Source organism: Trichosurus vulpecula, chromosome 3, assembly GCF_011100635.1.
Source record: "Trichosurus vulpecula isolate mTriVul1 chromosome 3, mTriVul1.pri, whole genome shotgun sequence".
Classification (NCBI taxonomy): domain Eukaryota; kingdom Metazoa; phylum Chordata; class Mammalia; order Diprotodontia; family Phalangeridae; genus Trichosurus; species Trichosurus vulpecula.
Genome location: NC_050575.1, coordinates 369,199,546 through 369,225,474, shown reverse-complemented (window position 1 = coordinate 369,225,474; position 25,929 = coordinate 369,199,546). Strand labels below are relative to the sequence as shown.

Below are 25,929 nucleotides of genomic sequence, written 5' to 3'. Positions count from 1 at the left end.
TCAAATCCAAGGACTAATACCTCCAATTTGATATAGCAGTAATTATATTCCAAAACCCATAAGCCCACCTCAGTGTAGCAACAAGGAAATTATAACACAGTATTATAGCAAGGAATCAAGTCATCATGTAACCTTGGCCCCAGCTAGGAGTTTCTCATAAACAATCACTCAAGAATACTGTCTGCTTGCCTGCATTCTCTGTCCTCTGGTCTCTGAAGCTTACTGGTTTCCACTCTCTACTCTGTACTCTTTCAGCAACTCTGTCCTCTTGTTCTCCTTGGGCTGAATTCTGAAATCTGGCTTCTCTTCTGACTTCTGAATTCTCAATGGCTACTTTTTGGGTGTATGTACTCTTTGGGGGGCCCCAAGGGCTTCTTGCTCAATAGACAAAAGGGTGTGGACCTGAGGTTTTAGTACCTAGTAAGTAAAGGGATTAGGCCTGCCTACAAACAAACCTCTAATTAAGCTTCCCTTAATTGGCCCCACCTGAGGTCTATTCAATGGGTGGGAAAGAGCTATCACTTACTGATTGGCCTTACATATGGCTCCTGAGGATAGACTCAAAAGCAAGGGGTTGTCAAAGGGGTAAGTTTGGCTTGATGAAAGGGAAAATTTTCTAAGAATTAGAGCTAGGCAAAATTGAAATGGGTGGATTTAGGAGACTGTGGATCCACCCCCTTTCACCCTACATTGCAAGTTTTCTAACAGAAGCTGGTAGACCATGTCTTCTCAACTCTGGCCATTTTTCTTATACCCCCTTTAAGTGGATCCCAGACTCTGCTCTCAGGAAAGCTGGGCTCTGATAGGTGAACTTTCACCTTACCTTGCCTAGAACTAGGACTCCAAGGACTCCATATAATTTCCTAGCCATTTCCAAACCCTGTTGCCAGTGTTCCCTCCCTTCTGTATCTCCTTTATGTGTCAACACACCCCCCCCCCCCCATTAGAATACTCTTCAGGAGGTTATCCTGGAGAGAATACTCGGTCTTGCTTACTTGTGTTTGTATCAACACAGTTCAATATCTGGCATGTAGTAATCACATCATTGTAAATACTTCATTATTCATTCATTTTCTGACAAATAGTTGATTGTTATAGGAGGGATTTTTTTTTTCTCATCTGGTTGAACTAAAGGTATTGGTTGAGACTATGAGATCTTTTGGACTTCAAACTTTGGTGATTTTATGATTTCAAATTACAAATTAACTGTGGAGAAGTCATATAATCCCCATGAGCTTCAGTTTTCACATCTTTAAAAGGAGAAAAATTATTCGTTACACTTATGCTGTTGCATGGTGATATTCAATGCATTGTAAGGCTTAATAGTTCTTGCCAAATTATGAAGACTTTAGGGGAAAACCATGAGGTAAACTTGGTGTTGAATACCCAAGACACAGGATAGTCAGGTGTTGGGGCATATCACAAAAAGATTGTCCCTGTGAGAAATAAAAAAAAGTCTCAGCAACACACATAGATTACTACGGCAAAAAGAGAATATGATCTCTATTGCATTGAAATAAAATCTCTGAAATATCAAATAACCATGATGAAAGTGATGACAATCGTAATGATAACATATGTATGAGGTGTCCCAAAACTTTTAGTAGTTTTAAGCTTAAAACTGCACTAAGACTTTTACATAGAGCATATACATGTGTACGTATTATGTCGCGTATATATGTATGTGCATGCATGGACATAACTAGAAAACTGGACATATATGTACATGTTCCAAATTGTTACTCTTCTAAATCATCCATACATTGGCATATGCACATATGCGTGCGCGCGCGCACACACACACACACACACACACACACACACACACAAATGAAATGAAATACCATGATGTGGGGGGATACAGTGTTGAACTTACTGGTAAGATCTAGGTTAAAATTCTTTCTATGACAGTCACTACCTGAGTAAGTGACTTAATTTCTCTGTTCCTCAAGAAATGGCCTAGGGCTTTACTATTAAGTCATCTCCCTGGTGGAGAGTGTGAGCTCCCTATGCTGATTAAATCACACAGAGAGTGCTTTTTATAAGGTACTCTAATAATATGTTTATTAGTAGATATGTTTTCTTCTCTGGGAGTGAGGAAGTAGTAGCATCGGTACAAGAGTATTCATGCTTCAGTTCTGGTAATACTCCTCACTGATTTTACATGCAAATTAGGAATCATACTATTATTCCTATCTTAGCAGTGGCTCTCTATCTTTGCTTTGTTTGAGTCCTGGGAGCCAAAACTTCATTGGTGGGTCCAACTTGGATCCTGTTTGTGATAGGCCTAAAAAACAGAGTAACAAAGAGATAGGTACAGTGGTCAGAGTACTGTCTTTCAGGTCAGAGGACCCAGCTTCAGTCTCAGGACTGCTGGTAGTTGATTGCATGACATTGGCAAGCCCTTTAACTTTTGTTGTGTATGGTTTCCCTACCTGTTAAAGGAGGGAGTTGGCCTTGAGTTTTAAAACTTTTTGGTCTCAAGACCCCTTTAAACTCTTAAACATTATTGAGGTTGTCCAAAAAGCTTTTGTTTTTGTGAATTAGAATCTGTTTTGATTTTTAGACCCCCCTGAAAGAATTTCAGGCATTCCAGGAGTCCCAGGACTATACTTTGATAACTATTGATCTACAGGATCTCCAAGGTTCCTAACAACTCTAAATAGAGTTTGGCCTTGAGTTTAGGCTATTCCCCTAAGATGGGAACTCTTTAAACAACAAAAGTCCATACATATGGATGTGACAAGAAAAGCTCATTTTACAGCTTATATTTATATGGGGTTTGAAAGTATACAAAAAACTTGTTCACATAAAGCCCTTGACCCATAGAGTAAAATTATGATTGTCTCCATTTCACAGTTCAGTGAATTGAGTCACACAGAGGTTAACAGATTTAATCAAGATCACAAGGGTGGTAATCATCAAAGTAAGGAATAAAATTCAGGTCCTTCTGAATCCAAATTTATTGTCCCCACCACTACTTTCCTTGTTTAAGTAGAAATTTAAGTTTTATATAAAACAGATTTAGAGAAAAATTATGTCCTATATTAGGGAAAATATACTATCACTTTTTTCCCCCAGCTATCAAGAAGAGATTGTGAGAGTGTATAGAAATGAATATGAAGTCAGTCAGTCAACAAGCATTTATTAAGCACCAACTATTTGCCTGGCATTATGCTAGGTCTTGGGGATACAAAAGAAAATCAAAAGTAGATCCTGTCTTCAAGGAGCTCACTTTCTGTGGGAGATAAAAGAGGTAAATGACTAGTTCCATTCAAGATTATAGGCATGTATGTACATATTATATATAATATACATATATATGTATATCTATACATATGTATATTTATATGTATATATGAGAGATAGAAAGTGAGAGAGAAAAAATGAGAGAGAGACAGAGAGATAGAGATAGAGACAGAGAAGATGGAACGGTGAAGGATTTCAGGATTACTAATGTGAAGTCATAGTCTTATGACCAAGTTTCTAACCAAATAATGTAATACTAATAAGAAATTAAATAATTTGTAAAACAAAAGTAAGATATATATATATATATATATATATATATATATATATATATATATAATAATTTATTAGTGTTACTATTCTCATTATGGCAGTTATACTTTAAGGTTTACAAACACTTTTGTATGTTATCTCATTTGATTACTACAACAATTTAGAGAGATGCTAACATTAACCCTATTTTATCAGATGAGAAAACCGAGGCAGAGTCCTCGTCCAGAGTCACAGAGTTAAGAAGTATCTAAGGCATGAATCAAATTGACTCCAAGTCTAACACTCTCTCCATTGAACCACCTAGCTGCTTGACAGTAGGTTCCTTAACCCTTTCCCAGGCAGGTCTGGAATGACAAAAAGAATCTTATCACATTTTGCCACTTCTCATTGATTAATATTTTCTCACCCCAAGGGCCACCCATGTCTTTGAAAGTGGCTAAATTTCTCCAGAGATATGGCCAACTTTCAGAAACCAGGTGGATCCCTTCATCTGTTGTCCTAAATGGACAAAAACTTTTAAAAAGGTGGGGGAGAGGAAGAGACACATAATGATATTCACAGTATTTAACTCACAGAGTTGTGAGGAAAATGCTTTGCCACTAGAAACTAGGACTCTGCCCCTGGATACCCTAGAGGTCCTAGGTGAGATTTCACCTTAGCTTGCTAGGGCCCAGCCCTCCATGCCACTTTCTAGATGTCTCTACTCTGTATTTTCTTCTTTTAGACTATTTTCTTCACTTTCCTATACTGACAACCTTAGACTCTGCCCTTGGGTGTCCTAGCTCTGATAGGCTGCCATGCTAATGTACTCATCCCTTCCCACTCCCTTTCTACCACCTTTTCATGTACTTTTTTTCCTACATTAGAATATAAACACCTCAAGCACAGGCTTGCTTATATTTGTATCCCCACATTTAGCATGACAGCCAGCACAGTAAATTAGTAATAAACTCTCCCTCTCTCTCTCTCTCTCTCTCTCTCTCTCTCTCTCTCTCCCTCTCTGTCCATCTCTAAGTGTTATTAAAAATATGAATTCTTCAAATGTAATGTAGCTGCCAAGTAAAGATTGGACCAAAATTACAAAGAAATTGTTTTATTTCTTAATTTTCAGAGGTGATAATAATGATTCAATTTGATTTAAATTCAATTCCCTGAATATTTCTTAAGTACTTGTTATGCGAAGAATTCTGTGTTAGAAGCTAGGGGAGACATTAAGATTAAATCAGAGTTGTCTGTATTTTCTTGATGCTTTCAATGGGGATGGTGGTGTAAGAATGGGGTTGTGAAATAAGCCCATATAAACACAATTGCAAAGAAGAAATTGATAGGTCCGTAAAAAGTTCCATAGGATAGGTCCATAAAAGAAGGCCTTTGGAAATGCAAAGGAAGAAATATCTTATTTCCTGCCCTCTACTATATCTAGCTGGCCCATACCTAGCTGTGTTCTCCTTTATCTCAGTCACTTTCTGACCTGGTGCTCTGCTATCTCTTCCCACTCCAAACCCCATCTACCTTTTGTTCAGATAACAGTAATCAAACCAACACTAGAACTGCTTCTAGAAAAGTCATGCCAATTTATTTCCCCATTATTCTACTAAATATTCCCATGTTTTCCCAGACTGAAAAAAGCCTTTCCTGGTCATCATTCCCTTATGAGTTATCTCCTGCTATTAAAATGGAAGGCTGTTATCCACCAGTTGACATAGAAGTGATCCCCTTAAGGTACACACTCACACACACACACACACACACACAGATGATAGATAGATAGATAGATAGATAGATAGATAGAAAAAATATATCTGCATGTATATATATGTAGATTTTTGGACATGGCCACTGAATAGATTTGTTTCCTTTGCCTATGCTTATTTGTTCCTCTTCCCTTTTATTTTAAAAATGGTGTAAGTTGGCGGAGTAGGGAGGATTGAGAAGGAAAGTTAGCAGTAGTGAAACCAAAAGAAAAGCGCTATTAAAATTTTTTCCTTTATATACACAGGAAACAACAGAATGAAATTTAGAAAGAAACAGGTTAGACAGTTTTGAGAGTAACATGTGGGATTTATTTTATATTTTTTTTTTTAATGAAGAAGAAAGCAGTATCAAATTGAAAGACTCACACTTTAGCATAAATGACTTTGTTCTGCTGTGTATAAGGAAATGCTCCCTTTTTATTTTTGGTGGTTAAGTTCAGAATTGAAAAAAAAAAAAACAAAGAATTTGTGCTCCTTGACCATATCTTGCTTTGGTTATTGTATCCCTAGACCTTGACACAATAACTGGCACATAGAAATTTTTTTAAAATGTTTTTTATTCCTTAATTTCAAACTAAAGGGAGGGAAAAGGGAAGACTGTATAGAGGTTATGGTGTTTATGTTGAGTCTCAGATAGCAACTGAGAAGGAAAGAAGAGTTATTTGAGGCATTAAACAAATTATAGACATGGAAAGTACAGAATTTGGAGATTAAGCATAGTCTTATTTGTCTGGAAGGCAGAGAATACAGAGGGAAACACTGTAAGAGAAAGTTTGAAAAGTAAGTTGGAGCCAGATGACACAATATAGGATGCCAAACTAAGGAATTTGCACTTTATAGACTAGACAGAAGAGAGCTAAGATTATGGATGTAGAAGAACTTCATATATCCTGATCACGCTCTCTAACCATAGGCATCCCTTGGGGTTCTTCCTGTCTGGACCCTCTTTTCTCTACCTATACTGCCTCACTTGGCAATCTCATCAGCTCTCATGGATGTAATTACCATCTCTCTGTTGATGATTTCCAAATCTACCTTTCTGGACCCAATCTCTGCTGACCTCCCATCTCTTATCTCCAAGTGCCTTTCAGTAGACATTTTAAACTCAATTTGTCCAAAATAGAACTCATTATCTGTCCCCCTAAGCCCTCCCACACTCCTACCTTCTCTGTTATTGTAGAGAGTGACACCATCCTCCCAGTCCCTCAGGCTCACAACCTAGAAGTCATTCTGGATTCCTTACTATCTCTCTGTCCTTCTCCCTCCCCTACTCCCCCAATATATAGGCTGCTATCAAGGCCTGATAATTTCACTTTCGCAACGTATCTTAAATAAGCCCCCTTTTCTCCTTTGACACTGACACCACTCTAGTGTAGGACCTCATCACCTCATGACTTGATTAATGCAATAGCCTGCTAGTTGGTTTGCTTGCTCTCAAGTCCTCCATTCCAATCCATCCTCCATTCCGCCACCAAAGTGATTTTCCTAAAACACAGGTCTGATCATGTCATCCACTCTACTCAATAAACCCTATTGGTTTTTTATTGCCTCCAGGATTAAATATAAAATCCTCCATTTGGCATTCAAAGCCCTTCATACCCTAGCCCACATGGACCTTTCCAGTCTTCTTAAACCTTACTCCCCAATCCTTACTCTCACTCTTTGATCCATCAAGTGACACTGGTCTCCTGGCTATTCATCAATAAGACACTCTATCTCAGCTCCAGGCATTTTCTCTTTCTGAACTCCATTCCTGGAGTGCTTTCCTCATTATCTCTGACTACTGACCTCTCTGCCTTCCTTTAAGTCTCAATTAAATTTCCACCTTCTGCAAGAAGCCATCTCCTAACCCCTCTTGATTCCAGCACTTTCCCTCTTTTAATCATTTCTTACTTATCTATACACTGTATATATGTGTTTGCATGTTGACTCCCCCATTAGATTGTAAATTGCTTGAGGGCAGGGACTGTCATTTACCTCTTTTTGTATCCCTAGCACTTAACATAGTACCTAGAACATTAATGTTTATTGATTGATCAATTATTCAACTGAAACAGTCCAGGCCCTCAAGGGGCTTACATTCTACTGGTGTTAGAGAACATGTATCATTGATGACATTCTGTTAAGACAACATCTTCCATTCTGCAGTACTTATTTAGGTTATTTGAATAACAAACTACATTCTGTTTATAAACTAATTGCCATTAGGGAATAGGAATTTTATCTTGTATTTTTGACTCTTATCGGGGCTTTAGTTAACTAAGTTCTTTTGAAATATAAAGAACGTGGAAAAAGCCTTCTCTAATCATTTTTTTTCTCCCTTTTCCACAGTGCTACTGAACACCCTGCTGCTCATTGCCCTTTGGAATATGTGCTGAACATATTTCCTTATCTGTTTAAAATACATTTCTTTTTGCCCACATTTTGTTCCTTTTCTTTATCAGACACATATATGTGCTCACATTGGGAGCCAACAAATTGTGCACTTCTGTTATACATATGCAGGCTTTGTATTTCCACTTGCTCAGTGCTCTGGCCTGCATACAGGTGGCATTTTATAAGTGCTTGCCAGATTTAATTCACTCATTGCACCTGGAAAGACCAGCCTGCGAATATGTCTTAATCAGGACATTTTGTTATGAACTACACAGTGAAATAAGATGAACTATTTTCTCATGACTATTATCATTCAACCCTCCTCCCTCCCTCTGGCCCTCCCCAAAAAAATCTCAAACCTAAAACCAAAACCAAAAACTAGCTCTTAATCCCAGGGTAGTTAATAGCAAAGGCAGGGACCAAATGGTATTGTCTTAGACCCAGAAAGAATGCAGTGTTGTTATAAATCACCTCAATATACCATAATTTTATTTTATGAATTCCATACAGCAGAGGAAGATTGGGTACACACTCCTTTTAGCTTCACACTTATAAAATTTCCTGGTTCACTCAAGCATCCAATCTTCAGTATATGTGTGCCCTCTTCGAGTTATTTCCTACAGTGTGCATCAATAAATGTGTTTCCCCTTTAGTTTATTTCCTGCAGCGTGTTTCAGTGAATGTGTTCCTCCTTTTCAGTAGTTCACCTTGAACCACTGCCAATGCTATATTTCAGTGTGCTAAGGCTGCTGGAACCCCTGACTAACCAGTTTAATCCTCCAAGCCAGAAACTTCAACAAAGTGCTAGGAAGCAATCTGAACCACTAGAGTGGCATATATTTTCTTGCTCTATCAGGAAAAGAATTTGATAAAAACTGAGGATTTTTTTTTCTATTCAGTGTACTGTCCAGGTCTATGCTAAACTGTCGTGTGTGTGTATATGTGTGTGTGTGTGTGTGTGTGTATGTGTGTTTGTCTTTAAAACTGTTAACTCAATATTCTAAATTCAGAATAAACTTAAATTTATATACCTATTCTATGATTTTTATTTTGATAATGAGTATTATTTAGAAACACCTGAGAGAAACATAGAAATGCTCACCATCAGAAATTTAGCCAAGGCATGACAATTTTGTCTCTGGTGATTCATAAAACCAATAAAAGGGGAAAAAATGGATTAGAAATCCTGCATGGTCACTGTCTAGTGGTTGAGAAGAAAACATAGAATGCTAAGAACTTAGTAGTTTTTAAACCAAACAAAACCATAAATTGTATTCTTGGTTGGTACTTGATATATAATCACTGTCTAATAACCAATGAGATGATGTGCAATTGGAAGGATTAAACTTCATCTATATTGGCATTCTCTATGTAATTGAAATGAGAGGCAACATTGAATTTATATTTGAATGAGTGAGCAGCTCAAGGGTTCTCCTTAGAAAAGGGTCTAAAAGAGTTGTTTTCACATTTGGATGATTGCAAGAAGAAATACATTTTTACAAGAGATTTGAACCTTTTGTATCATTTATTACAATGAGGTCAAAGAGGCAGTATTTAGTAGTAATGCTCCATCTTTGAAGTGTTAAGACTTGTGTTCAGAATGCATTTCTGATGTGTGTCTTTAAGTTGCTTAACCTTCCTGAGCCTCAGCTTCTTTATCAGTAATATGACAGAGTTTGACACTTGAAGGACTCTGAAGTCTCTTCTTATTCTCAGCATTTGACCATATGAATATAGATAACTGATAATTGATCATTTCATCTTAAAGGTCAATATAGGAACCAATATGTATTACAAAAGCTAAAAAAAAGGACAACAATTCTACTAATGACTTGGCAAAATCCTTTAAACCAAGTCAAAGTATGCTTTGATACTTGGTCAAAACAATGTAAAGGTGGATACTGGGGAGGATGGCATAAATGACACTGGAAAATGTGATTCTGGATCTAGAAGTGAAAGAGGCCAAAGACTAGCAGACTATCTGCAAGTCTTGTGGTTTTAAGCCATAAATAATTCCTTCAAAAAGAGACAGAAGCCATTGAACATGGGACCACCGAATAACATCACAAGAAAACTAATGATATGTGAAATTAACTAATTACTATTGCGGGAGTAATTTCCGAATTAGTTGTGTGTGCAGGCAGATCATTGACTGATTAGAACAAAGGTCAAAATAAATGGCAAGTTAGAAAGAACAATAAAATAATAATAAGAACCCGGGCATGATTACAGCAAGTTCAATTGAAAGTAAGTTCCTTTAGTGCAAGACTTTTTGTTTTGGAATCCCCACTGTCTAATATAGCACCCTTCCATTGTCTCCTTTTTGTTTTGGAATCCCCACTGTCTAATATAGTACCCTTCCCATCGTAGGTGATCTGCCCCCTACAAAAAAATAGGAAGCAGACAAAGATAAAAACACTATTTTTAGGGAAATTTAAATGAAGCAGGATAGATGCCATAATGAGAAGGTTGAAAAAGCTTGGGAACTGCCTCACGTCAACGAACTCTTGATTTCATTGCTAAGTGGAGAAATCCTACAGATGGGGATAAAAGTGGCTTAGCATATGGGTTTACATTCAAAATATTGTAAAGGATTGAAGATTACAGGTAGTAGCTTATAATAAAAGAACAAAGCAGAGTGAATAGCCAAACAAGCCTTCAGAAATCCATAACAATTTTGCCATTGTACGATGTTCTTCTTACAAGAACCTTGGGGGGTGGGTAGCAAGAGAAATGTTATCCCATTTTAAAGGGGAGAAAACTAAGGCTCAGGTAAAGGACTTGCCCATGGTCACAGAGTCAGAAAATGGCAGAGCCAGGATTGAAATTCCAGTTCCTTCTGATTCTAGACCCAATGCTTTTGCTAGTACATCACATCCAGAGTATTGCTGAATTCTCTCCTAACAATGATACTTTGGGATTCTGTGAATGGTTGGTTAATACTTATTTCAAGCAAGTAAAGCTGATTCAGGTTGTGTTAATCACTGCTAAACTCTGTTACCTTTCATAATGATCCTGATTCTCTCTATTGCCTGAGGCCTTTCATAGTAGATATTTAAGCACTTAGAGAGACATTACAATAGTGTCATTGGGAATGGGGGATAGAGAGCTGTACATTTGAGTGCCATATTAAGAGTCAGCCCTCTGCTTTTTGAAGGGTGCCATGTCCCCCTCCACTGTGTTTGGAGGGAGGTCGGAGTAGGAGTAGGAGGCACACACAAATCTGGACAGGTCTAGTCAAATTCAGCTCGTATTTACCATCATGCTTGGTAGTAAATTGAGCACTTAGGGAGGCCCATTAAACACTTCAGGCCACTAGGGTGCCATTTGGTGTATCACGGCTGCAGTACATTAAACTCTGTTCTCAGGATTCCTTTATAGCTTTGTGTAAAGAAGAAACAGGTGGCTAGGAAAAAACTGTGAGTGGCCTTGTTGGGGTAGCTCAAGTATATAACCATAACTGGGCAATGACTAGCCCTGGAAAGAGAGGTCCATAGTGTGATTCTGCCATTTGAATGCAGTGACTCACATATATTCCTAGCAGAGGCCCAGATAGTATACTTATTAGGCCCCAAGGTGACTCCACAGGATGGAAAGAGGTAAATGAAAGTTGTCATCACATGCCTTAAGCAAAGGGGAGAAGCCAACCAATTATTGGGTGAATCCTGAGCTATAACTAGTATTTCTGTTAGAAAGTGATGGCAGAACAAGGAAGCAGAGAAGAAGGAAGAGACACAAAATATGTCCTTGGGCATGACCATGATTGACGACATAAACCAACCAATAAAGATAAATTCAGTCAGGGGAGCAGGAGTTAAAACTTTAAGGATTCCTTAGACTCTGAGACACAAATATCATGAGAAGGAAAGATCCTGGGACACTGTAAGAGATATGTTGCGGAGGACCAACTTGGAGGGAAGCTAAACAAGGATGGGGCTTCCTGAGATAGAAAGCAGACTATCTGGTTACTTCTTATTTAAAGTAATGAGCATCGACAAGGTTCTATCCTCAGTTACTTTTACCTATTAAAAAAGTACAACTACTGTCAGTACTCCCCGAATTTGAGTCTCCTGCTGCAAAGCCCCGCTTCTCCCTGGTTATATCTTTGGCTGAATTTGCGCATGAATTTTAAGAGAAATGAATATCTTTTGTTTTAACATTACCCTTATTCCCAAATATATCATTCCCTCTCCCTTACCCAGAAAGTCACCCTTTATAATGGAGATTACAAAAGAGAAGAAAGAAACTGAAATTCAGTAAAACTCACCAGCATATCAGAAATATCTCATAGTGTGTGAAATGTTCTGCATCCATAGACCACCACCTGTACAAAGCAGAGTGTGAGATGTATTTTCACAGCTATTTTTCAGGATCAAGTTTGGTCATTATAATGATAGAGTATCAGGTTTTTGTTGATGTTGCTGCCGTTTATTGTTGGCTCTGTTTTTCCCTTCCATTTATCATTGTGTATATTGTTTTCTCGTCCCTCCTTACTTCACTCCGTACCATATAAGCAAATTTATTCCGTATATGCTTCCCATTTTCCACTGAATTCTCTTTATTCATTATTTCCTACAATAGCCCATTGCACTGATAATAATAATGCTTACTAGGATTTATTTAGCGCTTTAAAGTTTTCAAAGCACTTTAGGTGTAATTGCATGTGATCTTCACAAGTACCTTGTGAAGCTGGTGCTGTTATCATCTCCGCTTTAAAGATGAAGAAACGGGCTGAGAGTTTAAGAGATTTACCTAGGGTCATTCAGCTTGTAGGTAGCAAAGGCGAGTTTCAAACTTAGGTCTTCTTCACTACAAGTCCAGTGCTCATGTACGACGACTTGTTTAGTTATTCCCCAATTGAAGATCATTTATGTTGTTTCCTATTCTCTGCTACTAAATTAAAAATGCTGCTATAAATATTTGGGTGTATATGGGACATTTATTTTTGTCTTTTTCTCCTTGGGGTATACGTATGTCTAGCAGTGAGATCCCTGTGTCAAAAACCATGAAAATTTTAGTCATTTTCTTAGCTGTCCAAACATTGAATCATTGTTACCTGTTTTTGCAAAGCTGGGACATTAACTTTCCACTTGACTTTTCAGTATTTGGGTCAACTTTGTACATTGGGCACTATTGCCTTTTTCAATATTTTATTTTGCATTATCTCTAATTTCATCTTCATACCTTTCCCACCCTGAACACACCTGGTTCTTAAAAGTTACGTATAGACATTTTAAGTTCTGATGTTGGTTTTCTCTTCTCCTTTGCTTGATGAGTATTGGACTTTGAATCAAGAGTACCATGTTCAACACCAGGCTCTGCCATTAACTGGTTCCATGACCCTCTGCAAGTCTTTCAAATACTCCACCTCTAATCCTTGCCCAAACTATCTCTCAAAATTAGAAGGAAGGTACTTTTCAAGCTTTCCCGCAGAAGAACATTTAGCATGGTACAAAGAACACAATGTTAAGAGTTAAGGGAGATGTGTTTTCAAATCCTGCCTGTGACACTTCCTTGCTAGTAAAAAAGACCAAGTTCTTTCAATTTCTCTGGGTGTCACTTTCCTCACTTGAAAAATGGAGATGATACAAATCTCAAAGCTCCAACAAGATAATATACAGTGAGACGATATGTTTTCAAACTTCAAATTCTTATAATGATACTTGCTATATTATCAAATGCTTAAGAAATGTCACCTCTTATTGTTAATGATGATAATGACATGGAAAGAAACTCAATGCACTGGATAGAAAGCCAGGCTTAGAGTCAGGAAGATCCAGGTTCAAGTGCTCCTTGCCAGAAAGGCTGTGTGGCCATGGGCAAATGAATTAACCTCTTAGCTCCCCTAAGCAGTTTTCTAAACTTAGAAGTCAGAGCCAAATTGAGAGGTAGAATTTTACATTGTGAGAGTTACAATAATATTACAATTCCAGATTAATTTTTTTCTTTAAATGATGATAACAATAATCAATACAGTTAACCCAAAAAAACCACTCTATCCCAGGTTATTTTTAAAAGTCTCTCCGTTGCTTATAAAACATATAAATTCAATTCTTGGGGTATACATGGTAATGGAATTCACTCATGATGACCCAAGATGGTTTGTGAAATTTTAAATATTTGAAATCCAAGGGGACTGTGTACCCAAAGAACCGATGGATCTGCATCCTTGGGACCAGTCTGGGTGAGAATGAGGGGAGTGCCTAAGCTGGAAGTGAAGAAAACTAGAAAGATGGAGAAGCATACTCAGAGAAGCAATAACTGCCAGGTAGATATTGGGAAGTAATGTGTGTGTGTTGGGGTAGGGGTGTTGGGGTAGGGCCTTGGGTACTTAGGCAAAATTATAGATTTCATGCACAATTTTTTTCTTTTTATAAAGAAACTAGATAACCAGATACTAAACTATTTATTATATCAACAATAATAAGCCACATAAAACAGAGCATTTTAAATTTTGAATAGTGCTTTACTTGCATTTGGGCAGCTAGGTGGCATAGCGGATAGAGTTCTGGGCCTGGGGTCAGAAAGACTTCTCTTTCTGAGTTCAAATTTGTCCTCAGCCACTTACCAGCTGTTTGATCCTGGGCAAGTCACTTAACCCTATTTGCCTTAGTTTTTTCATCTGTAAAATGAGCTGGAGAAGGAAATGGCAAACTACTCAAGTATCTTTGTCAAAAAAACAAAACAAAACAAAAACCCAAATGGGGTCACGAAGAGTCAGACACAACTGAAAAACAAGTGAACAACAACTTACTTTCCTTATCTTGTTTGAGGATTACAACAACCCTGTGAGGTATAAATTGTAGGTATTATTGTTTCCATTTTCTGGATGAGAACATTAAAGAGGCTAAGTGAATTGCATATAGTCACACAGCTAGAAAGTATTGAGGCAGGCTACTAGGGTGCCATTGGGTGCATCACATTAATCTTTATCTTCCTGATTCCAAGTCCAGCACTCTATGCATGCACTATACCATACTATGTCTTTTAAAAAAAATTATTTTTAATTTATAGAATAAAAAAAAGTATGTAAGTGAGTAATTGCATTGAAAACTTATGTAGACAGTGTTTTTAGGATGTTTTCAAGTTTTCAGTGTTTTTTTTTTTAATGTCAAATTTATTATTTATTTATTTTTGACATTCTTTTCTTCTTAAATTTTGAATTTCAAATTCTCTCCCTCCCACCCCTCCTCCACCCACTGAGAAGGCAAGCAATATATCAATTATCCATGTGAACTCATGCAAAGCATATTTCCATGTTAGCTATATTTCAGTAAAAAGCAATAAAAATAAAGTGAGATAATTATACTTCAATTTGCAGAATTCATCAATTCTCCCTTTAGAGGTGGATAGCATTCATATCATTATGAGTCCTTTGGAATTGTCTTGGATCATTGTATTGACCAGAGTAGCCAATTCTTTCACAGTTGATCATCATTACAACTTTGCTATCACTTTCACAGTGTTTTCAAGCTCAGTTTTCTTTTTTGAGGTAAAAAAGGATTTGCAGATCATAAGATGACAGAAAATATGTTTAAAATTGTTTACTTACCTTCCCCAACCCACTCTGTCCTCTCCTCCCACCCCCCAAATATATTGGGTCAAAGAACTGAAAGTTTTCTACTGTACAGTCTTCTGAATTAAAATCTTGTGATGTGCAAAACAAAATGGCACATGTAGCATTATTCTGACATAGTTCTACTTCAGAATTATGTGCAAACATCACCTCTCAAGGGCTTCAGTTTCATAATTCTGATTGAGAGAGATTTGCAGTATCATAGCACTCAAAATCTAAATTGAGTTTCAAAACTAACATCTCCCAATCATGACAGTGGCAGGTAGTATTGAAAGATTTGAAGACAATAGTCCATCCTCTCTAGCATCACCAGGATAAATGCAAATGAATCCTAAACCAATTTAAATTGTTCAGTTGTTAAGAGGAAGCAGCTAGTATATTAATCTGGATCCTAAACTATTTTTATGTACTAGGAATGTCTTGTATGTGAATGGAAACCCTCCATTAGAGATGTATTATTCAAATTCTCTTTTTAATAAAAATGCTAATGGACACGTTAAATATGTACATAAATTAAAATGATCATAAATTAGGATTAATATCCTATTAAATGAATTATAATCCCATACTCATTAAGATAAAGTAACATTTCAATATTTGTTCTTGTTAATAAATTTAATACAATAAAAGAAAAGTATACGTTTTAAGATTCCATAAATATTTGATGTGACCTGATGATTGAGTTTAAGGGGAAAAAAATCCAAAATAAAATATATTAGAATATATCTGGAGTCTTTCTTTGTTATTTAGATAACCCTTTCTTCTTATTTATTGAAGCCCTAAACAAAATTTCAAATGAGAGGGAAAAAAAGAGGTCTGTTTGGAATTAAAAAAAAAAAAAGGACTCTGAGGGAAGGTTGTATTTTGAATTAAGATGCTTCCACACACAATTTTTGTTTCTTTTCTTGTTGAGATTTTGAATGCCAGGGAAAGACAATTTTAGCTTTAAGGACTGGTTAAGCAACTGGTCTGAACTCTTTATATGTGTATTTGAGCAATGGTTTCAATTACTAACATAGTTTATGAAGACAACCTTTTGCTACAACACCCAGTGGAATTTCAGGCTATGGCCTATCTTCTTTTTTCCCAAACAGGGGCAAGTGAAAGTGATTGGGAAAAAAGCCTGACCTGGTAAAAGTCAGATCAAAGACAATAATGTGAGAAACTGTGACCTAGTTAAGTAGAGATACCAATCAACTATTTGGATGGAATGTTTACTCTTCAAAAGACATTCATATTTAAGGGGAAAAAATTGAAATATATATATATACAACTGCTTTTTAAATAGGCTGGCTCATTAGGTGCTGATGATTACGCTCCATTTTGATTACTATGCATTAGTATGCATTTGTAAATGCATGGTCTCTTTGTGCACATAAACTGAGATAGGGATTACTGAAACTGAGTTTAAAGTACAAAAAAGATAACTGAAGAAATGCATGATTAAGTTGCTACAGAGCAAGGATGCTGCTTCCTCACTAACAAAATACTAATTTTTCATTTTAGCTCCACACTGACTTGGATCCTGGAAGCAAAAAAATCAAGTACATTCTATCGGGAGATGGAGCTGGGACTATCTTTCAGATCAATGACATAACAGGAGATATTCATGCTATAAAAAGACTTGACCGTGAGGAAAAGGCTGAATACACGCTAACAGCTCAAGCAGTCGATTGGGATACAAACAAACCTCTGGAGCCTCCTTCCGAATTCATTATTAAAGTTCAAGATATCAATGACAATGCACCGGAGTTTCTTAATGGACCATATCATGCTACTGTTCCAGAGATGTCCATTTTGGGTATGTATGCATGGAAGTACAAAGAGCTATTAAAAGTCACCCATTAAAATAGCTTCTTGCATCAGCAAGGGTGTGTTGATGGGTAAAATATATTTATGACTATCTTCTCTACAATTTGCATTTTCAAATTCCCTTTTTCTTGGCCTAAGTTCCATTGGCAGCTCAATAGCTTTAGTCCCCCAATAATAGTAGCTGACTAACAGTTATATTAAAATATCTTTCCTTACACAACAATACTTCTAAAGGCTGAATTTATATTCTACTTGTGGTGGTGCAGTTAGGGTATTGTTACTGAGGAGGATTTATCAAGATTTGTTCCAACATGCTAGGCTAATCCTATTGATATTTGCTTGCTGGTTAATTATTTGTTTGTGTATATTCACATGCAGATGTAGCTCTTCTACACTTGGAGAAAAAGTCTACATTGAAATGCTATAATCCCAAAACAGGAGACTGAGTTGTAGATTAGATACAGGAAAGTAGATTAGTCAATTAACAGTGGCTTTAGGCCAGTGAGTAGGTAAACTACCTTCTGAATATCTTTCATATTATTTTAACTTTACTTCAAAATGGCAAGCCAACTTGAGTCCAAAAGTCAAATTAAAGGGAATCCTTTTAAATACATAACAGCAGGATCTGTTGATTTCAAAAGCCATTCATATTCAAAATAAAAGAAAACTAAATTCGATATAGAACAAATAAATAGCATAATTGTAGAAGAACCCCTTACTGTGTGGGTAGCAAAGTAATAGTAGGTATTTAATTCAATTTGACTCAATAAATATTCATTATCTGCAAAGTCCCATGTCAATTAATGGAGTTACAAACATAGACGTGATGCCACATAGGCATCATTCTCAAGGAGAAGTGTGGGTTGTGGAAAAGAATGTTCAGTAAGGGCAAAGGGAAGGTACATAATGAATTTAGGATGAGACAAATCACCTTTATCCAGTGGTTCGGGAAAGGCATCATGGAGGAGATGTTGTATGTAAAAGTAGTATGCAGAAGGAAGGGAGGGACCTCAAAAAACAAAGGTAGGAATAGTCAGGGGAAGAATAGATGTAGAACAAATGAGCGTTGTCTAGAACATGGAATACCAAAGGGGGCATACATAGTATGCAATAAGAATGGAAAGAGAGTTTGGAAGCATATTATACAAGGTCTTAAGTGTGATTTTCAATATCAAAAAAAATTAATGGCTAGGAAATGGAAAGTCCCTGATGATTTTTGAGTCAAAGTGTGACATAGGCAAAGGGATACATTGGCATTTCACCAATCAAGAAGCAATCAGTAATTTATTAATTTTCTATGGCCTAGGCTGCTAGAGTTAGGTATTGTGAGGGTGGAGGGAGCAGAAATATAACAGATAATCCTTGATCTTTAGATGTTTATGATCTATTTGTGGAGCCTAAACTCGAAAATGTGAAATGATTGTTGATGGCATATAATATTCTAAGGACACAATGGCATCATAATTAGCACTAATCATACCTTTTCTCTATATATACTTTATACACATGTAATTTGTATATATATATATATATATATATATATATATATATATATATATATATATATATATTTGTATGTATTGAATTATAAAGTTTCCCTTTTGGTTTACTTTAATTCTAAATTTGAGGTTAAAATAAAGACATAGCATCAGCCCATGATGGGCTTTTTTTTTTTAATGTAGCTGGAGTCAGGAAACCTGAATAAACTAAAAGTTGGAGTAGATACTAGTAACCTTCGTGACCTTGAATTTTTCCTCTTGACCTTTTCCCATATGGGCCCAAGGACAGATCTCTTTAGAAACTATTTCTAACGGCCTCTCATGGAGCAGGACATAATTTAGCAGAATAATCTTTACTGGATAGGTATAGTGGGCAGTGCTAACATTAATAGTTCTGGTAGCAAGGGACAAGAAGCAGGGGGCAAATCAATTGAGACAACAATCTTCCTTCTCAAAAGGTTATCATCAGACAATGGCCAGAGATAGGCGGTATACCCCAAATATGGAAGCAAAAGAGGTCAAGATTCAAAGGGGAAAACTGGCAAGTTCAAAGTAAGGTCAGATCTAAATCCACTAGTCAGGTATCACATAGGTTTGAGAGCATAGGAAATATCCACACATGTATTTGTATGTATGTGTAATTTCCCATTTAATTTGCATAATGTGATAGCCAACAATATCCTCAGCATTTGACGTTAATCCTCACTCCCTAGAAATTCCAAATGAATTTCAGCTGTGGACAGCTCCATTTTAATGTCTGGCATTTCCTATCCAAGAAATAACTTCTTTTTTATGCAAATATATAAACCTCAAGTAGCTTACTTTACCTATTTGGGCCTCAATTTCCCTATGAATAAGATAAGAGTTAGACTACATGATTCTGTAAAGTCTTTACCATCTCTAGATATTTTTTTGTTCTTTTGTGTAATAGTTTCAGTTTGCAAATAAGAAAGCTGAAGCAGTGGTCCGGCAAATGATTTAGAGGGGTGAGGAAAAGAGTAGGTGCTGACAGAAAAATTAAAATACAGCCAGAGAAGGAGCTCATTGCTGATGGAAAGGAGGGCATAATAGTGGCAGTTGGCATGGTGATCCCATATAATTTGAGAACTGGCAAGGATCTTAGAGATCACATACTACAATTCTGTTGCTGTTGTTATTGTTGTAACAGATGAGGAAACCATGAAAAGTTAAGTGACTTGTTCAAAGTTACATGGGTAGCAGATGGCAAAGCCAGGAGTCAAAGTGAAATCTTCAGGCTCGAAATCCAATTTACCACTTTACCACCAACTGAAGCTTCAGGAGCCACTGGAGTTCTCAGTGTATTGTTCAGGCCTTCATGATTTAAGTGCATATTGGCTAAAGAGAGTTTTATGTTATATTTTGAAACATAAATCTTCCTGGAAAACCTGTTTTTTAATAACGTAATTATAAACTTGCTCAGAGCCAACTAGTGCTGGGTGTATCCAATTAATATATACAATAAATATGCATGGAAAAGGAAAGACCTATGTGAATTTTAAGGCACTTGCATGCCCAGGAAAAGATTTTTAAAAAAGAACAAATAAATAAAAATGCTATGTGGCAGCTGTATCATTTTATTAGATTACCTCTTTTTATCTTATTTTATTTTTGGAGGCAATCAGGGTTAAGTGACTTGCCCATGGTCATATAGTTAGTAAGTATCTGAGGCCACATTTGAACTCAGGTCTTCTTGACTCCAGGGTTGGTGCTCTATCCCAAAAAACTTCATGATATGGTTAAAATAATTAATAAATAGAAATGTTATAAGCAAATTTTTTGTTGTTATTCACTTGTGTCTGATAAGGGTTTTCTTGACAGACACTGGAGTAGTTTGCCACTTCCTTCTCCAGCTCATTTTACAGATGAGAAAACTAAGTCAATCAACATTAAATGACCTGTCCAGAGTCACACAGCTTGTTAGTGTCTGAGGCAAAATTTGAATTCAGGTCTTCCTGACAGGCCTGGTGCTCTATTCACTATAATGAATTTTGAGTTTCCTTTTTATTTTTCAGAAACTTTGCATTCATAACAATCCCTGAGACTATAAACACAAGCTAAACAAATAAGCAAATAAATAGAAACATAATTCAGATGTTAGTTTTAGAGAAGCTTAATCTGGGTATAAGAATCAAAGTTTTTCAGGTTCTCTCTAAAGATTTCTGTACAAACACTTGCACAACCATATCTGGTATCTAGCTATGGTAATGTGGGTTTAAAAAATCACTATTTTACTCATGCCAATAAATTATTACTTTAATATCTCATAATATCTCATGAAGGGGAATATGATGATAAATGTCAGCAGCTAGCATATTTTTCTCTCTCTCCTCTTCCTTTCTTCTCACTTTGGCATCTTCTCCCCATCTTTTTCTTTAATTGTTTCTTCTTCTCTCCCCTCTCAGAAATGCCAAGCGAATAAGCTCTAGGGATGCCAAGAGAATATATATGCATTTCTTTATACACACACACATACACACACACACACACACATACACACACACACACACACACCCCAGAAATAATTCTAATTCTAAAAATTGCCAATATTAAATTGAAATACATCTGATTTCTAACAATTGTCTTCAATTTATAAACTTGCAGGACAAAATATATACTTATAGGTGCCTAAACGGCAGCTAATTATTTTAGAAATACATTTAAAATTTTAGAGACACAATTTTCATGGAAGAAAATTCCAGCAATATCATTTACAGAAATACTGTACCTTTGTACAGTAAAATAATTTATTTTGTGTAGTCTTCTTTGCATTTAATTGTTGAGCAAGGGTGCTGGTATAGCAGAGCTGAGTTTTGCTTTCCAATTATGTTTTCCTCAGATTTATTATCTACCAGTCACTCCAAATGAAATTGGTATATGCATCTTTGGCTCGAATGCCAGTTCCTTTCACCAAAAAATGGGTTTAAGATGTTAATCACTTTCTAATTATGAGTCACATAGATGTAATATGAATCTTGTTTCAGATGTGGTTGTTTTTCTTTTCTAGTTACTAGGAAGAAAACCAAACTAAACCAACCAACCAACCAAAAACCCTACCCAATTCACAGAAACGCAAAAGGGATAAAAGTGATTCAGCTAAATAAAATTAGGAAAGAGTCATGAAGCTCATGTTTAAAGTTTGCTTCCTTACCTTATAGTCTCTACTCCTCATTAGAGTATAAGGTTCCTGAGTTCAGAGACATTATCATATTTTCTCAGTGAGGTGGTGTAGCATAAGGGACAGAAAACTAATCTTCTAGACAGGAAACCTTAGTTGAATTTTGGCTCCTTATATGAATGATTGAATGAATGAATGAATGGATGGATGGATGGTTGGATGAGCAATCATTTATTAAGCACTGACTCTTTTCCAAGCACCATGCTAAATACTAGAGATACAAATACAAAAAGCAAGACTCCCTTATTCCAGAAGCTGAGCCTCACCTTTCTAATCTGCAATATGGGGAAAATGAAACTTCTAGTGCCTACTTCTCCATGTGAGAAGTGTGGTTTTGTGGATCACTGGACTTCCCCAAATTGTGAGAACACACAGCTTTGGGGATCATTGGACTTCCTAGGCAGGGCCAAAGTCCTGAGGAAGAACCCTGTGATAATCCCTAGGGAAGGCTGTACAGATCACAGGACTCCCAGAGGAAGACCAAGTGGTAACCACCCCTTAATCTGTGGGGATCACAGGGTCTCCTAGGGGTCAGACCCTAAGGAAGACCCCAGTGATGGCCCCTTAGGGCAGCGGTAAGATCACAAGGCTCCCGAGACAGAGCCGGAAGTCCCAAGCGATGCCCCCTTAAGAAGGCTGTGTAGACCACAGGGTTCCCCAAGGGAATCCGGAGTGGTAACTCTCTTAATACCGCAGTGGGGATCACAGGACACCCCAAGACAAGATCCAGGAGTAAGCCCAGCAAGCTTCCATTACCTATTGCTTCCCTTCACTTGACCTTAGGAAAATCCATGTGATTTGCCCATTCTCACCCAAAGAACTCAGGACCAGAGTGGGTAGAGGAAGGCATTTTATTACGCTCCTCGAGAAAGCAGGTGTAGTGCTCACAGGAACACTCACACTGATATAGCTGCAGGAGCAGGGGTAACCATTCCCTCCACTCCTGCTAGAGTTATGGTTAGTTTATAATCTTTATTTTTTACATAGTTTTCCTAGGTTATACAGTTTATACAGGTAGGATAATAAGGATACAGAAGCAAAAGTGAAGTTAATTAGATTTTCCTTGTCTTGGTTTAGGATTAAACTATATTCTTTTACTTCCCCTACTTTCCCTCTTTAACATATGCAAATTATGCAAATCAGTAGGCCTGGATTCTTGACCAAGACCAGACCCTAGATAAGCTTGAACTGGTTCAAGTGGGTTTGGCCTCTCTAATTCCCCAGACTGCCTTCTCAAAAAGCATGCACACGCATACAAGCCTCTGACCTCTCACCTGACTGACCTTGAGGCCTGGTCTCTGCTAAAGCTGGGGTGGGGGAGGGCAGGGAAGCACACCTTTAATTCTGTGGAAACAAAACTCCTCCTTCCATTTCTTATATCCATGTTCTTAGAAGGTAAGATCTCTAAGAAAAACTTAAAGCACTATCAATACTTGAGTCACCATTTTTATATCCCCAGGGCCATCTATCAGGCTTTATACCAAGGACCTTGAAAAAAATAAACAACTTTGATAGGTCTGTGATCACATCAATGTGGGTACTTCCTTCAAAAGTAGAGGTATTCGCCACTCAACCAGCATGTAAAACACTTTGCCAGCCTGAAAGTGCTATTGTATATACATGGCCCTTGTTGATGTTGTTATTTGAGCTGCCCTTGAGATGTCATTGTTAAGAAAACTTCCAAAAAGGAAACTCCATCTAATATTGCAGATTAGCACCACTTCTACAACTAATGGTCTTAGTGAGTTTACTCAGATACTAGGAGGCCCTAGCTGTCACCATATACCAAAGAAAAGACTTGAGATTGTAACTTCTTGACTCAGTTCTCAATCCATGACATCTGTCTCAATGTTGTTATGACTCTTGTTTTTATTATTTGAGTGTCTCATCCATATTTTCCTATAAATCCTCCACAGAATTGCCAGATGCTCTCATTTCTTGCATTGGAGGGACACTAATGAAGTGTGGGAGCTGTTCATCACTTATCCCTTGCTCTTACTAGATAAATATGACTTTTCTAGTCAGACAATTTTATGAAATCTGTTATACTGCTTCTCCTATAAAAAGTATTTGTTGGAAATATGTTGTAGACTCCTCCCTCTACTACAGTCCCTTCCCTGGTTTGCTCTTTGGATGATACATGACTTTACTTCTTTGGAGAATGTCTTTGTGCATAGCTCACAGGCATCCAGCATGACCAGAAAAAATGTCAATGTTAGGGGAAAATTTGGGATCATTAAAATCACTTCACGGGTCCCCAAAAGCTGTTCTCCTCCTGCTGTTCAAATTTGGGTCCAGTCTTATGATCCATATGTAGGATCTGTCCAAGAGACATGTACTGATGAAGCAGCTCTATGGCTTGTCCCTCCAGCTCAGTAGGCAAGCTTCAACCGCTTGGGTTTTTGTTATGGTAATAATTAAGTTGAACTTTGAGTAATTACTTATCTCATCTAGGAGACTCAATGTTTTGAAGCTTCACATAATCAGTGTGGTGTTACTAAATAATAGGAACATTGAGAGGATCTAATCATTGAGAATAAATTTATATTCTATTTGGACTTTGTGCTAACGAGAATCTTTGGAAGATACAAATTCCATTGGCCAACATAGGAGTCACACATTATAGCTTAACAAATGCATGTGGACTTGAGTTGATTATCTTCTGAATTCTCAAACATATAGGTATGGTGCATTGTCCTAATAACTGTATATGGTTCAGTATTTTATGCCTTCTGGTTGGGTCACTGTAGTAACAATCTTGCTTGCAGCTGCAGTGAGGGTATAAGATCCACCAACAACCAGAACCCAGAAAGCTGCCAACACAAGTTCTTTGATCTGCTTTACTAAGGAAAGTAACTTTAAGGGGTTAACAATTTCCATTTAATCAAACATACAAATATCATTCACTTAGTTCAGGGGGGAAAGCCAGCACCCTGAACTTCAGAGCAAATACAAACAGAAATTACAAACATCAACAGACAGACCATGTCTGATTCAAATCACAATTCATAGTTACCAGAGAAGAACCAATGGGTTGCAAACCTGGGGGGCAGTTTGCAGCTTGCCCAGAGTCTCAACACTCCTTCCATGAGTGTGCCCCAAAAGTCAAAAGCCAAGCCTCAATTATATCCTGTTCAGAGCCCTGAGTGCTCTGTCCTCACCTAGGCTGGGTGTGGGAAAGTTCCCTATCCCCAGTATCACATCATATACAAATCAATGACTCCCAATTGTCTCTGTGCTGAGAAATAACCAAGACCAAAAGATCCCAATTTATCTGCCCCATTCAAACAAAGGCCAGAAACATTAAAGGCACTTAAGAGAAGAAAAGCAAAAAGTCCCACCTTAATTACTATTACAGTCACTGAAAGGATACTTGAATCAGTTACAGCTAAAGAAGAGGATGTGAGCATTTTTGGTGATTGTTAGTTTTAATGTGTTTTTGTTGTAGCCATTACCAAAAAACGATTGCTGTTTAATTTTATTTAGTTCTGAACTTTGACATTCCCATTGCTATCATGAGAAAGCTGAAATGCTGAGTGATGACTCCAAGACAGAATCTTTATTATAATAGGGACCATGATATTAACAATAGCTGTGAGTGTCAATTAACACCTAGGTTTGGGGCTGAGGCAGTTATGTCACTTTGACTTCCCTCAGCTACTTCCATTCAGCTACAGTGTGACCATTCAGAAATGTAACCTTTGACTAAAGTGAGAAAAAACAATAGAGAAAGAGTTGTTGAACTTGTTGATCCCATCTTCATCTAAAGCAGTTTCTTAACCTGGAGTACATGGGCTCCCAAGTCAACTAATGACAGATTTCTGTGAATCCATGAACCTGAACGGGAAAAATGCAGCTTTCTTCCCATCAACCTCTAACTAAAATTTAGTATTTCTTTCAGTTATTTATTTTAACTAGATTTTATTTATTTCAATTTTAAGCATTAAAAACCAAAAACAACCCTGTACTACACATAACAGCAAAAGAGATAAACAGGAAAAGACAGAGACAGAAACAGAGAAAGAGACAGAGACAGATGGAGAGAGACACATAGAAAGAGACATACAGAGAGGCACAAATCATTGGTTCAATTTATGAGAAGACAGAGTAGCCCCATGAATAAAACACAAGAGAAGGAATCTTAGGTCTTACTTTTATTGATCAAGAAAGAACTTTCTATATGGTCTTATCTAC

The 25,929-nt window shown here is 37.1% G+C and overlaps 1 protein-coding gene across 1 annotated transcript in view; it reads left to right on the top strand.

The window, feature by feature from the left end:
• The first annotated feature begins 16,225 nt into the window (after positions 1–16,225).
• Positions 16,226–25,929, top strand: part of CDH8 (cadherin 8) — a 365,426-nt gene continuing 355,722 nt past the window's right edge. The window contains exons 1-2 of the mRNA XM_036750041.1: positions 16,226–16,324; positions 16,735–17,029. Of these exons, the coding sequence (XP_036605936.1) occupies positions 16,226–16,324; positions 16,735–17,029 (394 nt within the window). The remainder of the gene's footprint in view (positions 16,325–16,734; positions 17,030–25,929) is intronic.